Source organism: Mus pahari, chromosome 20 (assembly GCF_900095145.1).
Source record: "Mus pahari chromosome 20, PAHARI_EIJ_v1.1, whole genome shotgun sequence".
In the NCBI taxonomy this organism is placed as follows: Eukaryota; Metazoa; Chordata; class Mammalia; order Rodentia; family Muridae; genus Mus; species Mus pahari.
In genome coordinates, this window is record NC_034609.1 from 30,908,376 (window position 1) to 30,921,468 (window position 13,093).

Genomic DNA, 13,093 nt, shown 5'->3' on the forward strand with positions numbered 1-13,093 from the left:
TCTCTCTCTCTCTCTCTCTCTCTCTCTCTCTCTCTCTCTCTCTCTCTCTCTTTCTTTCTCTTTTTAAAGTGGTGTTTGAGGGAGGAGCTCTGAGGAGAAGCTGGTAGGGTAGGAATGGTAGAGGTACTCCTTTTCCTGTCACCACTTGCCTCCAACCGCCCCCGCCCCGTCTCTTCTCTACTTCTATTTTAAATGCCCATTTCTTGCCGATTCTTACTGGAAACTGGCCCAGCTCCATTTAACTTTTTTTCCCATGCTGCTATTCATAGACAGTGACCAGCTAAGAGTCCGAGGAGAGGAGAGCATGGTGGGCAGGGACCCTCTGGATTCTAGTGCCAGGCAAGTGGGGTTGATTCTGGTCACACAGATGGGACACGTGTATTGAGCTGTTTTAATGTCTGCTTGTTTGATTGAATTGAAGGAAAATCATCCGTTGTTAGCTCCTTAAACTTCTCTTTCCTGCACCAATAAGGTCAAAGAACTCCACGTCCCAGGTCTATCACCGAGGCAGAGCAGTATGCTTGGTATCCGGGATGCAGCCAGCGCTCAGCTTTAAGGACCTCCACATTCACCAGCAGAGATGTTTGTAGGGTCTCAGGCTTGTCTTCAGTCACAGTCCCATCAAAGTGCCTCCTGTATACCTGTGGTATTCCTCCTCTGCAAGTTACCTGCCATTTAAAACTTTTATTTCTTGTTAGTGAGATAGTTCTGTTGTGACTGAAATATACAAACTATTATCACTATTATTTTTTGTTTTTGTTTTTTAAAAATATTATTGTTATTATTTTTAAATGATTTATTTATTTATTTTATGTATACGAGTATACTGTACCTGTACAGATGGTTGTGAGCCATCATGTAGTTGTTGGGAATTGAACTCCAGCCTTGCTTGCTCTGGCCCTGCTCGTTCCAGCCCAAAGATTTATTTATTATTATATGTAAGTACACTGTAGCTTTCTTCAGACACACCAAAAGAGGGCATCAGATCCCATTATAGATGGTTATGATATACCATGTGATTGCTGGGACTTGAACTCAGGACCTCTGGAAGAGCAGTCAGTGTTCTTAACCACTGAGCCCATCACTATTTATTTATTTATTTATTTATTTATTGGTTTTTCGAGATAGGGTTTCTCTGTGTGGCACTGGCTGTCCTGGAACAAGCTGGCCTCGAACTCAGAAATCCACCTGCCTCTGCCTCCCAACTGTCAGGATCAAAGGTGTGCGCCACCACTGCCTGGCCCATCACTATTATTTTTTAAGCTATGAAGTAAGACAGATTTACCTTTAATCCCAGCACTAGGGAGGCAGAGGTGGCTGGTCTTTGTGTGTGAGGCCAGCCTAGTCTACAAAGTGAGACTCTGTCTTAAAATAAAAACACAAATCACAACAAGAAAACAAAAATAGGGGGCTGGTGAGATGGCTCAGTGGGTAAGAGCACCCGTCTGCTCTTCCGAAGGTCTGGAGTTCAAATCCCAGCAACCACATGGTGGCTCATAACCATCCGTAACAAGATCTGACGCCCTCTTCTGGGGTGTCTGAGGACAGCTACAGTGTACTTACATATAATAAATAAATAAATCTTTAAAACAAACAAACAAACAAACAAAAACCAAAAATAGCTCATTATCGTTTTAGCTTGCATTTCCCTGAGAGCTCAGGTTGCTTGCTGGTGATGCTTTTGTGTTTCTTTACAGTCTGCAGGTCCTTGATGAAGAGTCTGTTCACACCTTTTACTTTTAAAATACTCAGTTAACTTATTGTTAAACTTGAGACATCATGTGTTCTAGAGAAAAATCCTTTTGTTGTTCTGTATTTGCAGTCCATAGACAGTCTTTTCATTGTTTTTTAATTTAATGTCTTAAGACTTATTTTTAATTATGTGTAGGTGTGTGTATTTACATGTGCTTGTGTGCACAGTGAGTGCAGACCCTGGTGAAGGGCAGAAGCCTCAGGGCTCCTTGGAGCTGGAGTTAGATACATGAGTGAATAGAATGAATCAGGTGCTGGGAACTGAACCTGGGTCTCTGGAAGAACATCTAGTGCTCTTAGTCACTGAGAAACTAAGGCATCTAAGAGCATCTAGTGCTCAGGACCCCTCATTCTTGATGGTGTCTTTGAAAGAACAGTTTATCACAGCAGCATTATGAACATATGAGTATATAAAAGTATCTTTTATTCACTTGATGTAATTGTCATCTCCAAGACTTACTGCCTCCGTCTGCTAATGTAGGTCTAGTCCTGGAAGCTTCTAGCCTCCGTACAATCTTATTAGGCATAGAATGTTTTCAGCTTCTGAGACTTACTGCTGAATAAGCTCACCCTTTCGAGCTCTTGCTGAAAGCTGGCTGGCTCAGATGCCTCTCCACACTGACTGATTCAATCTGGCTTCTCTCAGTCTTCTGTCTCCTTGTTCTCTAGCTCGTTCTGTCTTCATCTGCATCTAGCTTGCTCTCTCTCTCTCTGCAACCTGTCTCTAGACCCCTGTCCTGGTAAAGCTGTCTCCCCCCTCTGCACTGTTCTCACCTCTTTTGGCTCTCTCTCTCCTCGTGGGCTGGGCAGATCCTGTTCTGTTAAATCTTTCTCTGATTTGTCCCTTTCTCTGCCATTCAATTAGACATCACTTTCAAACATGGGGGATTCCTTCTACAGACTAATTTTACCTTCATTGTTTTGGGATTAAAGGTGTGTACTAAGGGTGTGCCTGTATTCAAGCCAGAGGGTTTAAAGGTGTGTGCTAAGGGCTGAGCCACACCATAACTAGAAACAGTTTTTTTTTCTGTACAATAACACAATTTCGGGGTACAGAGAGTGGTCAAATATCATGCGATGCACGTGTGTTGGAGCACGCCTGCAGGTCAGTGTATTTCACTGTGTTGTCAGTTCTCTGGGGTCTGGGACTGGCAGTCAGAGGTAACAGTTAAGTAAAAATAAAGTGATTCACAAGAAGGATGAGACAAGATGTCTCAAGACATCTAAAGCTGTGGTTGTCAGGATACAGGCAAAGTTTCAGGACTGAGATGAGAGTCAAGACTGAGACCTCCTCTGCTTCAGGACTGCTTTGAGGAGTGCAGAGAGAATCCCGGGCTGTGGCCTTGATTGGTGTTGCTTGGTGGCTTCAGTTCCTGATGGAGGAACTGAGGTAAGGGTATTACCAACGTTCGAAGGATTTGACAGAAACAGAGCTAAGTTCCGTAACTGGGCAACTTGAAACCATTGTGGAGTTTGGCCTGACTGGCATGGTGGTTAAGCTGTCTCCTCATTGCCTGGTGTGTGTGTGTGTGTGTGTGTGTGTGTGTGTGTGTGTGTATATGTGTGTGTGTAGGGGAGGGGGGCTTCATAGAGACTTGTTGCCCCTACAGTGTGGAGAGGGATAAAGCCAAGGTTGAAGTCATTGGTAGAGCTGAAGCCAGGATGTCTGTGGCAGAGGCCAGCTCATCTCTCCATTGCCTCGAGTTTGTCCTAGCGCTATTTTGGCCTGTGGTGTGTGGTTTCAGTGAGTGAGCCAGTTTGTAATCACAACACAATCGCTAGCATCTTTTAAGGGTTGAGTGAGCAACCCAGGAGAGGAAACTGCTGAAGAGATTTTCCTCAATTGGTAAGGCTTTGTCTTCCCTGTGATGGTCTTGTTTTAAGGTAATGCAAGGGCAAGAAGAGGGAGTGGGATAGAGGAGGGGGAGGGAGGGGGAGAGAGGGAGAGAGAGAGAGAGAGAGAGAGAGAGAGAGAGAGAGAGAGAGAGAGAGAAGTGTTTGGTGAGGCAGCAATTCATGCAAAGTGGTCCCAGCTGCCCCTGATTTGCGGGCTAATTCCGGCCCTGCTCCAGCCTGTCATTCAGGGTCAGCTGCTGTCATTAGTGGTTAAACATTTCTGAGAGTATTCTCTGTCGACTCTGACCACAGCCCTTTCGTGGAAGAGGGGAGGGGAGAGCCAGGAGAGCCATGAGCCCCACCCTGTTAGCCGTATCCCGCTGCTCTGCAGAGAGGACAAGGAAGTAATCGGGTCTGTCACGGCCTGTGTGTGCCTACTCCCGAGGGACCTCCCAGGAAGGTCTTCTGTTGTCTGTGGAAGAGGAATCTTGGCTGGAACACACTTTGATTAGCTAGCTTCACCTCTCTCAAGCCCTGCCCTCCACACATGCACACTGAGCCACCCTGGACAGTTGGTACAGATGCCTTTCCCTCACAACTGCTGGGCACGGTTTCTGTTTTTGCCAAGTGCTTAGTACCAACATTTCTTCCCACCAGTGGGGGCTTTGACATTCTTTAAGGTATGGCTGACAGTTTTTGATTTCTGAAATTAGTGTGAGGAAAAATAAGATGGAACAGGAAGGAAGTCTGAACTGAGCCCTTACCTCTATGGCTGAGTTGTATCCTCTCTTCAGCTTCTGATGACCACGCTGGCTTTACGTAGTGTGGATTCAGAGTTTGCTGGGTCTTGAAGTCTGTCTGTCTTTCTGTCTCTGTTCTCACTCACTTTCACTGTATTTGTTTGTTTTTGAGACAAGGTTTTGCCACATGGCCTTGACTTGCCTGGAGCTCCCTTTGTAGATCATAGAAATCTGTCACCTCCTCCATGCTGGGCTTAAAGGTGTGTGACACCATTTCCAACTTTTTTTTTAAAGATAAAAGTTCATTTTGGGGGGCTGGTGAGATGGCTCAGTAGGTAAGAGCACCTGACTGCTCTTCTGAAGGTCCCGAGTTCAAATCCCAGCAACCACATGGTGGCTCACAACCATCTGTAACAAGATCTGACGCCCTCTTCTGGAGTGTCTGAAGACAGCTACAGAGTACTTACTACATATAATAAATAAATCTTAAAAAAAAAATTTCATTTTGTAGCTCTTGGTCTGGTACTTGCTGTGTGACCCAGGCTATTCTCAAACTCTCAGCAATCCTCCTGACTCAGCTTCCTGAGTGCTAGCCTTACAGATGTGTGCCACACACACAAACACATACACACATTCACTACCCCAAGGACAACTGTTCTTTCTCTTAAAACAAAAAACAAAACAAAACAAAAACCAAAAAAAAACCTTTTATGGGTTCTTTTCCTTATCAGAAGTATACAAGTTCCAAGAAAGCAGCTAGAAAAATGTAAGAATACCAAATCCAAAAGCAAAGCACCCCTATTCACAGCACCCCTATTCACAGCTCCAAGGTAATCACCATTAGTAGTTTGGCTTGTGTGCAGCTAGTCACAAGAATCCTTTATGGAAAGCTGGGGCGGGGGTGGGGGGATGGCAGCGTAGTGGTGGTGGTGCTGCTGAACGCCTTTAATCCCATCACTCAGTAGGCAGTGGCAGGTGGATCTCTTGACTTCGAGGACAGCCTGGCCTACGGAGCAAGTTCCAGGACAGCCAGCGCCACACAGAGAAACCCTATCATGAAAAAAGCAAGACACTGAAAAGAATCTTTTCCTGAGAAAATAGGTGGTGGGATGGTTCCTGACCCCTGCAAGGCCAGTTGCTCTTTGTGCCACTGGTCTGTCAGTCCCAGCCTGCTGGAGAATACTCGGCAGCAGGGGACCCTGGTGACTGTTCCTCCCAGCAGTGAACTCTGTAAGAGGTCACGGCTTGCCACTTGCCCATTAATTGGGGGAAAGTAGCTCCAGAGAAAGTCAACAAAGCCCACCCATCCACTGCCCTTCTCCAGCTGAGAAACGGGTGGGGAGGGGCTGGGAGGGGCTGGGCCAGGCTTCCCTTCTGTAGAACTTCCTGTTGTTTGTGTATGTATCTGTAATGAAGGCAATAGAGCCCCCGTCAGAGTGGCTGTGCTGAGGGAAATGGTGCCTTAAAGTGCAGGGCTCAGGTCATAGAGTGTAGCTTACTTAGTGCATATGGTTTTCCTCTGGGTCACTGGGATCCAGTCTGTTGGTTGGTGATGGTTCTTCCGCCTTGCGCCCTGTGGTGTACGTTGTTTTTCAACCTTTAATTCCTTTCCTGGAAAGAAACAGACTTGTCTTCATTCAGTAGGTGGCATTTAAGCCATCTGGTCATTGCAGATGAAATGACTGGGCATACCGAGAGAGAATGTCTGTTAATGAAAGAGCCAAACCGACGAGCAGAGAAACTTAGAAGTTAGTTTTCACAGAGTGGAATGAAGGCAAGCCATAAAGCAAGCCCGAGAATACCTTTCCTCTATGCTCTGTGCTCTGAGCAAAGGCCAGCTAGGTTCCTGCTGGTCCTCCCACCTCTGGTTAGGTCCACTTCTGTGTTGTCTCTCACTCTGCAGGGGTTGCTGATATCTTCTCTAGGTGTGATGTGCCGCCATATGCATTGCTTCTCACTGCCTAATTATCCTTCCAGTGATAGAGAAAGGTGATTTGCAGAAGTTTTGGGGTCCTTTTACCTAGTGGGAGAACTATTTCATCAACCGTCTGTCCAGAGATTTTTGTTTATTTCTAACACTTAGGCCCAATAAAAATAATGTGATGGTCAGAGGGTATTTGCCAGTTATTTCAGATGTGGGGGTGATTTGCTCCAGATTTGTTTACTTCAAGTGGAAAAGTTTGCACAAAGCTGCCTTTTGGGTTTTTACCAAGAAGGAAGCTTCCATGGGTCTCTGCTCAGAGCCAGCTCCTATTAAGTGAAAAGCTGGAGTGGCTACAGGTCCTGTTTCTAATAAATAGCAAGAGAGGAGAAGCGTCTTTCTTTCTCACGGTGACTTATGTCGGTTTGCTTTCTACTCTGAACCCCCAGGACCCACAGACATTCAGGTGGCTCAGCTAGGACAGCCACAGCAGCCAGTGAACAAAGCCCTGGCGCTAGGAACCGCCGCCGCCAACCTGTGAAGAACCCTAGCAGCAGTGGCTTAGCCAATGGCACAGGTGAGTGATGACACAGCAGCAGCCCGCACTAAAGCAGGATGCTCTTGCCGTCCCGTTTGCACTTGGGACATTGCCTTCTGAGCCACAGTATAGTGGACTGAGAGAAGCCACCAGCATTTGTGTGCATTTGAGTCCACTACTTATTCCATTGACCCATCTTCTTTGGCCTCTTTGGCTTATTCTGGACAGCTAAGGTTATTCTCCATGTTCCCTTGCGTGCCTAAAATAGTCTTTTGGGTCTGGGGATTTAGCTCAATTGGTAGAGTGTTTGAGTAGCATGCCTGGGATAGACTGTGGCTTCAGTCTTTAGCACCTCATAAAATTGGCTTAGGGATGCGTGCCTATAATTCTAACACTCAGAGATAGAAGGAGGTAGGAGGAACAGAAGTCAAAGGTCATCCTGGCCATATGACAAGTTCAAAGTCAGCCTGGGATACATGAAATTCTGTTTCAGAAAATTGAACTGAAAAACAAAATATTCCTTTGTACAGAAAAAAAATTAGAGTATGCTTTTTTAAATTAATTTCTTATCAATATTGGATTTCATTTGGATTAAACTAAAGACATTTCATTTAGTTTGTATGTATATGTGTGTGCCTAAGGGCATTTATGTGCACTGCACACATACAGGTATTTTTGGAGACCAGAAGAGGGGGTTATAGCTCCTCAAACTAGAATTAAAGCACTTAGGAGCCATCCAGTGTGGGTGCTGAGAACTGAACCCAGATCCTCTGGAAGACGCTTAACCACTGAGCTGTGCCTCCAGTCCCCTTGTGTTGTTTTTTTGAGGCAGGGTCTCACTATGCAGCACTGGCAGGCCTGGGAGTCACTATGTAGACCAGATGAACCTCAACTCATAGGGATGTGCCTACCACTCCCCCAAGGCTGCCACATCCAACCTTAGGTGTCTTATTTAGAATGACCTATTTGGAAAAACAAAAACAACAACCCAGTTTAAGGAGTATGTCAACTAGGGAAAAAGAAAAGACTGCGTTTGCCCCAAGACCCGAGTGGGAAGAGGCAGCAGCATTCTAAGGGCGGAGATCCTGACAGTGTTACATCTCCACTAGAGACTGCTGTCACCATTCCATCATGGACACCACGAGAAAGGAGACACTTGGTCCTATCCACACCCAGGGATCTATCTGCACTTGGCCCTGTTTCCTGGTACTCAGGAAGGGAAGGCCTGCTACACAATAGATCATTTTCATCCTGTTTTTGTCTCACTGAGATGGTGTCAGGCAAACCATTTTCTAAGGTTGTTGAGGCCTGTTAAGTCTTTAGTGACAACAGGTCATTTGCTCATTTGTCTCTTTACTTTGGAGTCAGTGGGAGTAGATGTGGACATTTGCTTCCACAGATGTAGATAGGGGAGTGTAATTCCAGTTGGGAGTGACATTGAGATGATTTTTATGGATACCCATTTGTGGTTGCAGTCATGTGACATGAAGACGCAGTCTGTTGCTGTCTGTGAGTGTTATTTGCCTGTGACAGACTGACTGAGTGGCACTCTACTTGGTTTGCTGTGTCGTGGATTTTAGGTCTCGGGAAACAGTGTGTGGGGCTTGAGAGCCTTCTTCTGTAGCTTATGTTGCCTAGTTTACCTCACTTGGCCCTGTTTCCTGGTACTCAGCTAGAGTTACCTCACTGGGTACAAGGAATGGCGGGGTGAGGTGTGAGCCTGGGGCATCCCTTGGCTTCCTGCTTTGTCTTGGGGACCCCCGCCTGAAGGAAATGAACCAGCTCCTCTGAACCTCTTGGGTGAAAGTGACGGCAGATGTGAGGTCTCAGAAGCCACTTTCTCAGCCTGCCCACTGTTCAGGGGACAAGTAATCCTCCTGTACTGGGATCCTTCCCATCTGCATGAAGAAATGGCAAGCAGGTGCCTGAGGACTGCTGCATAGAACCATAGATAGCTTTCTGAGTAGCAGCAAATGTGCTTTTCTTAGAAAGCAAGTTTTTTTGTAGAGAAGCCTGGTGGACACCCTGAAATCTCTTGTACACCACGAATAGCCAGGTTAACTTCCATCCTCTCTGCTTTTATAGAACGCACTCGGGGGCACTGGATCCCCACAGAAGTTAGAGTTACAGGAGATTATAAGTCTCCTGGTGGGGCTGGTGAGATGGCTCAGCGGGTAAGAGCACCCAACTGCTCTTCCACAGGTCCTGAGTTCAAATCTCAGCAACCACATGGTTGCTCACAACCACCCGTAACAAGATCTGACGCCCCCTTCTGGAGTGTCTGAAGACAGCTACAGTGCACATAAATAAATAAATAAATAAATCTTTAAAAAAAAAAAAAAGTCTCCTGGTGTGGGTGCTGGGAATTGAACCCAGACTCTCTGCGAGAACAGTATGAGTTTTTAACCACTGAGCCACCTCCCTTGCCTTCTTGGATATCAGCAAACCTTTATTGGCTTATGTTTAGTTTTAGGGACCTTTGTTTCTTGTCTTTATCTCAAGAAAATTGTGTTCTAGCTTATGAAATAGGTGCCAGCCATGTTTTTTAAAAGCCATGTGTTTAACTCCATGGTTAGCACGTGGTGTGTCTGAATGCCTAAACCATTCCTGAAACCCAGCTTCAAGGCAGCTCCTGCCTGCTAAAACACAAAGGCCCACACTTCTCCTGTCCTCTGTCTCTCTTCCGCCTGTCTCCCCTCTGCCTCTGCCTCCCCTCTACCCTCCCCTCTGACCCTGTTTCTCCCAATCCTCTCCCTTTCATCTCTTTTCTCTCCTCTTTCTGCAGTGATGACAGTTCTCGTAAGCTCACTGTCAGCCTGGACTGTATGAAAACAGAAAGCTAGAGCTGTTGTAGGGTGGGCAGAGTGTGAATGAGGATGGCAGACAGCGGCTGTCCTTGGCAGAGTGTGAATGAGGACGTCTCCATCACTCCTTGGTAGGCCTGTGAGGACCACTTCTAGGATGGCAGTGTAGGAGCTGTGCCCCTGATAGAGATTTCACAGGCATGGAGATGAATAGGACAGCCTCCTATTGGCTGTATATATTGTTACAAGTGTAGAGTATCATTTTTATAAAATGAGAGTGAATGGCAGTCTGTCTGTATCAACACCATGTTTCTAACATGTATCCACAGTTTTAGAAGCGGTGGTCTGAGAAATAGACTGATGGTTCCTCACCTCACTGGGATGTGTGCACAGTGATTTACTGTCTAACTTTTATTACAATTTCGCCCCAGATTTCCATCTGCCACAGCTCCCTTCAATGCGGTTTCCATGCACAATGTTTATGCAGGCTGTGGTGGGAGCCGCACTCCTATATGTAGTGTATGTTTAAGATTCAGTGACTTGCTTGCTAGCACTTTATTTCCTTGTTTGTAAATTAGGGCCAGAGTATGTATTGTAAGCTGTTACAAGGAATAAGTCATATAAAACATATGAAGGGCTGGGAGGGGCACCCAGTGTGAGGGTGGTGCCCAGCACATAGCTTTTATATGTATGAGTAATTTAATTATGAGGCATGCATATTTGTTTTTGTTTCACTTCATTAGTTTTTTAAATCCATGTTTCCATTTGTGTGTCTTCTTGTCTACTTTTAAGAACATTTATTTCTATTAGCCAGTGGTGGTGGCACAGCCCTTTAATCTCAGCAGTTGGGAGGCAGAGGCAGGTGGATCTCTTGAGTCCATGGCCAGTCTGGTCTACAAAATAAGTCTCAGGACAGTCAGGGCTACACAGAGAAACTCTGTCTCAAAAAGGAAAAAACCCCAAACAAACAAGCAAAGATTTATTTTTATTAATGGCATGCATATTTATCTGTATATGCATATGTACCCCAAGCATGCCAGAAAAGTGTGTCAGGTCCCCTGGACCAAGCGTTACTGGTGATTGTGAGATTGTGAGCCCTCTGTGGATGCTGGGACCTGAACTCTAGTCCTCTGAAAGAGTATACAGCTGTGCCTCCTGATGGACTTTGCACAGGCATGCAAGATCAATGTAATAGTTTCCTATTGGCTGTGTGTTATATACATGTACGTACATAAAAGAGGCTAGGGAGAAAAATAAAGCTCTCACTATTAAGCCATTCTTTCTTCTCCAGCCCTTGTCTACTTTAAAACCATCTCCATGATTGGAGTGTAGCTTGTCTACAGTTGGTAGAGTGCTTGCCTAGTGTACGTGAGCCCCTCATAGACTGAGTTCAGGGGAAGCCAGGACTATGAGATCCCAACTGAAATCAAATTAAAATGATAAACTGTAAATTAGTTAACAGACACCCATCATTTAACTATTCTTCCTCAACTCTTATGTAGTTCCCTATTTTTGTGTTGTTTTGTTTGAGATATGAGTGGTGTTGTGTAGCCCTAGCTAGCTCGGAAGACTGTCACCAGGCTGGCCTGAATATGTCCCCTGCTCTGTCTTGAAAATGCTGTAGTTACAGTCATTGACCTCTGCTGGTGCGCTTTCCTCCCTGCATATAATGTGTTCTGGGGAAATAGAAGCATATTTTTGAAGGAACAGTTGTAGCTGTGTTGTCTAGCTTGGTCTTGAATGCCTAGGCTGTAGTTCTCCCACTGGGCCCTTCTCTTGAGTAGCTGGGTCTGTATGCACAGGCCACTATTCATAGCTCTTAAGTGCAATTCTGGAGTCAATAAAAAGGAAATAAATTTCCTTTAAAAAAGATTGCTTATATGGCCAAAGCTACATAAAAATTTCACAAAGCAGCATATGAGATTTTTTTTCTCTAACCTTGTTAATACGGTTCTGTTTTAGTTGTTAAGACTATCAATATTAATAAGCTCCACCTAATGGTCTAGTTTTACTATCTCTGTTTTTTATTTTGTTTTGTTCGGGTGTTGGAAATTGAACTTCTGACCTCATGCTCACACTTATCAGTGAGCTACACACCAGCCCTAAGTTAATCTTTCTCTGCATTGGAATCCTGTTCTCACTGAGTGTTAATTAAGCAGTTTTTTTCACAGTGACTTTTACTTAATTTAGCACGTATTGCTTTCTTCTATACCGTGAGAATTTGTTTTGAGTGAGTCCCACATATTTTGATTATTGGGATTGTGTTTTTAAAAGTTTTATCTCATGTCTATAGATGCTTTGTCTGCATGTGTCTCTCACCCCGTGGTTGCCTGATGCCCTTTTTACACGAAGTCAGAAGCCTTGGAACTGGAGTTAAAGATGGCTGTGAGCTGCCATGTGTGTGCTGACGATTGAACCCAGGTCCTCTGGGAGGACAGCCAGTGTTCTTAACTGCTGAGCAGTCAGCCCTGGCATAGTAGCTTCCCTGAGGTCTAAAAGGGCTGGCCCTGCCTTGTCACTTGTTCTCTTTGAAAATCCATGGATTTCTCAAAACAAACTCTGGACTTTACATTTTTAGAGGCTTGCTAGAAGTGGGAGTTCTGTTAATCTCCTTTATCTAATTAAGATCTAATCTTACCGTCAGCCAGGCCCTGAGGGATAATACCCTTACCGCCTGTTCCCCTTTAGCCCATGCAACCTTACTGTGTTTTCTTTTTGCTAAATTGTTGTTGTTTTTGAGAGAGGGTATCACTATGATACCCTCTGGCTAGCCTGGGACACAATATGTAGACCAGGCTGGCCTCAAACCCAGAGAGACCCACTGTGCCTCCCAAGTGGTGCAGTTACAGGCTGTCCCACCACCCCATCTATTTTTTATCATTTTTAATCATGTGTCTATGTGTAGGGGTGTGCCGGAGGCATCTGATGTAGGTGCTGGGAACAAAACTCAGGTCTTCTCCAGCCCCTATTTTAAAACAAAAATCTGTGCATACGTATTTGTGATTTCATGTATGGGTTCAGGGTGTGTACAGTCAATGCATGTGTGTGTGTGCATGTGCCTTTGTGTGTAGGCCAGACGTCAGTGTTGAATATGTTCTTAAGTTGCTCTTCACCTTATTTTGAAACAAGATCTCCTCCCTCCTTTTCTCTTTGAACTTGGAACTCATCAATTGGTAGGCTGGCTTGCCTGGGATTAAGAAAAAGATGTCCAGTTCCTGATCTTTTTCTTGGCCAAAGGGTTTCCTATCCTTGAATGAATGTGATTCATAAAATTGAAGTGTTTAACCAACATCACAGAGGAGCCTTGTGAAACACTCACGGTTATAGAAACCAGTGGCTGTTTAACTGCCCTGGTACCTCCCCCACCCCCTTGCCCTGGTACCTCCCTCACCCCCCTGCTCTGATACCTCCCCCAGCCCCCTACCCTGGTGCCTCCCCCCTGCCCTAGTACCTCCCTCAGCCCCCTGCCATGGTACCTCCCCCTGCCCTAGTACCTCTCCCA

The 13,093-nt window shown here is 45.4% G+C and overlaps 1 protein-coding gene across 1 annotated transcript in view; it reads left to right on the top strand.

Annotated features, from left to right (window-relative positions):
* Wwp2 (WW domain containing E3 ubiquitin protein ligase 2) overlaps positions 1-13,093 on the top strand; it is a 118,386-nt gene that overhangs the window by 60,164 nt on the left and 45,129 nt on the right. The window contains exon 7 of the mRNA XM_021220650.2: positions 6,699-6,826. Within this exon, the coding sequence (XP_021076309.1) occupies positions 6,699-6,826 (128 nt within the window). The remainder of the gene's footprint in view (positions 1-6,698; positions 6,827-13,093) is intronic.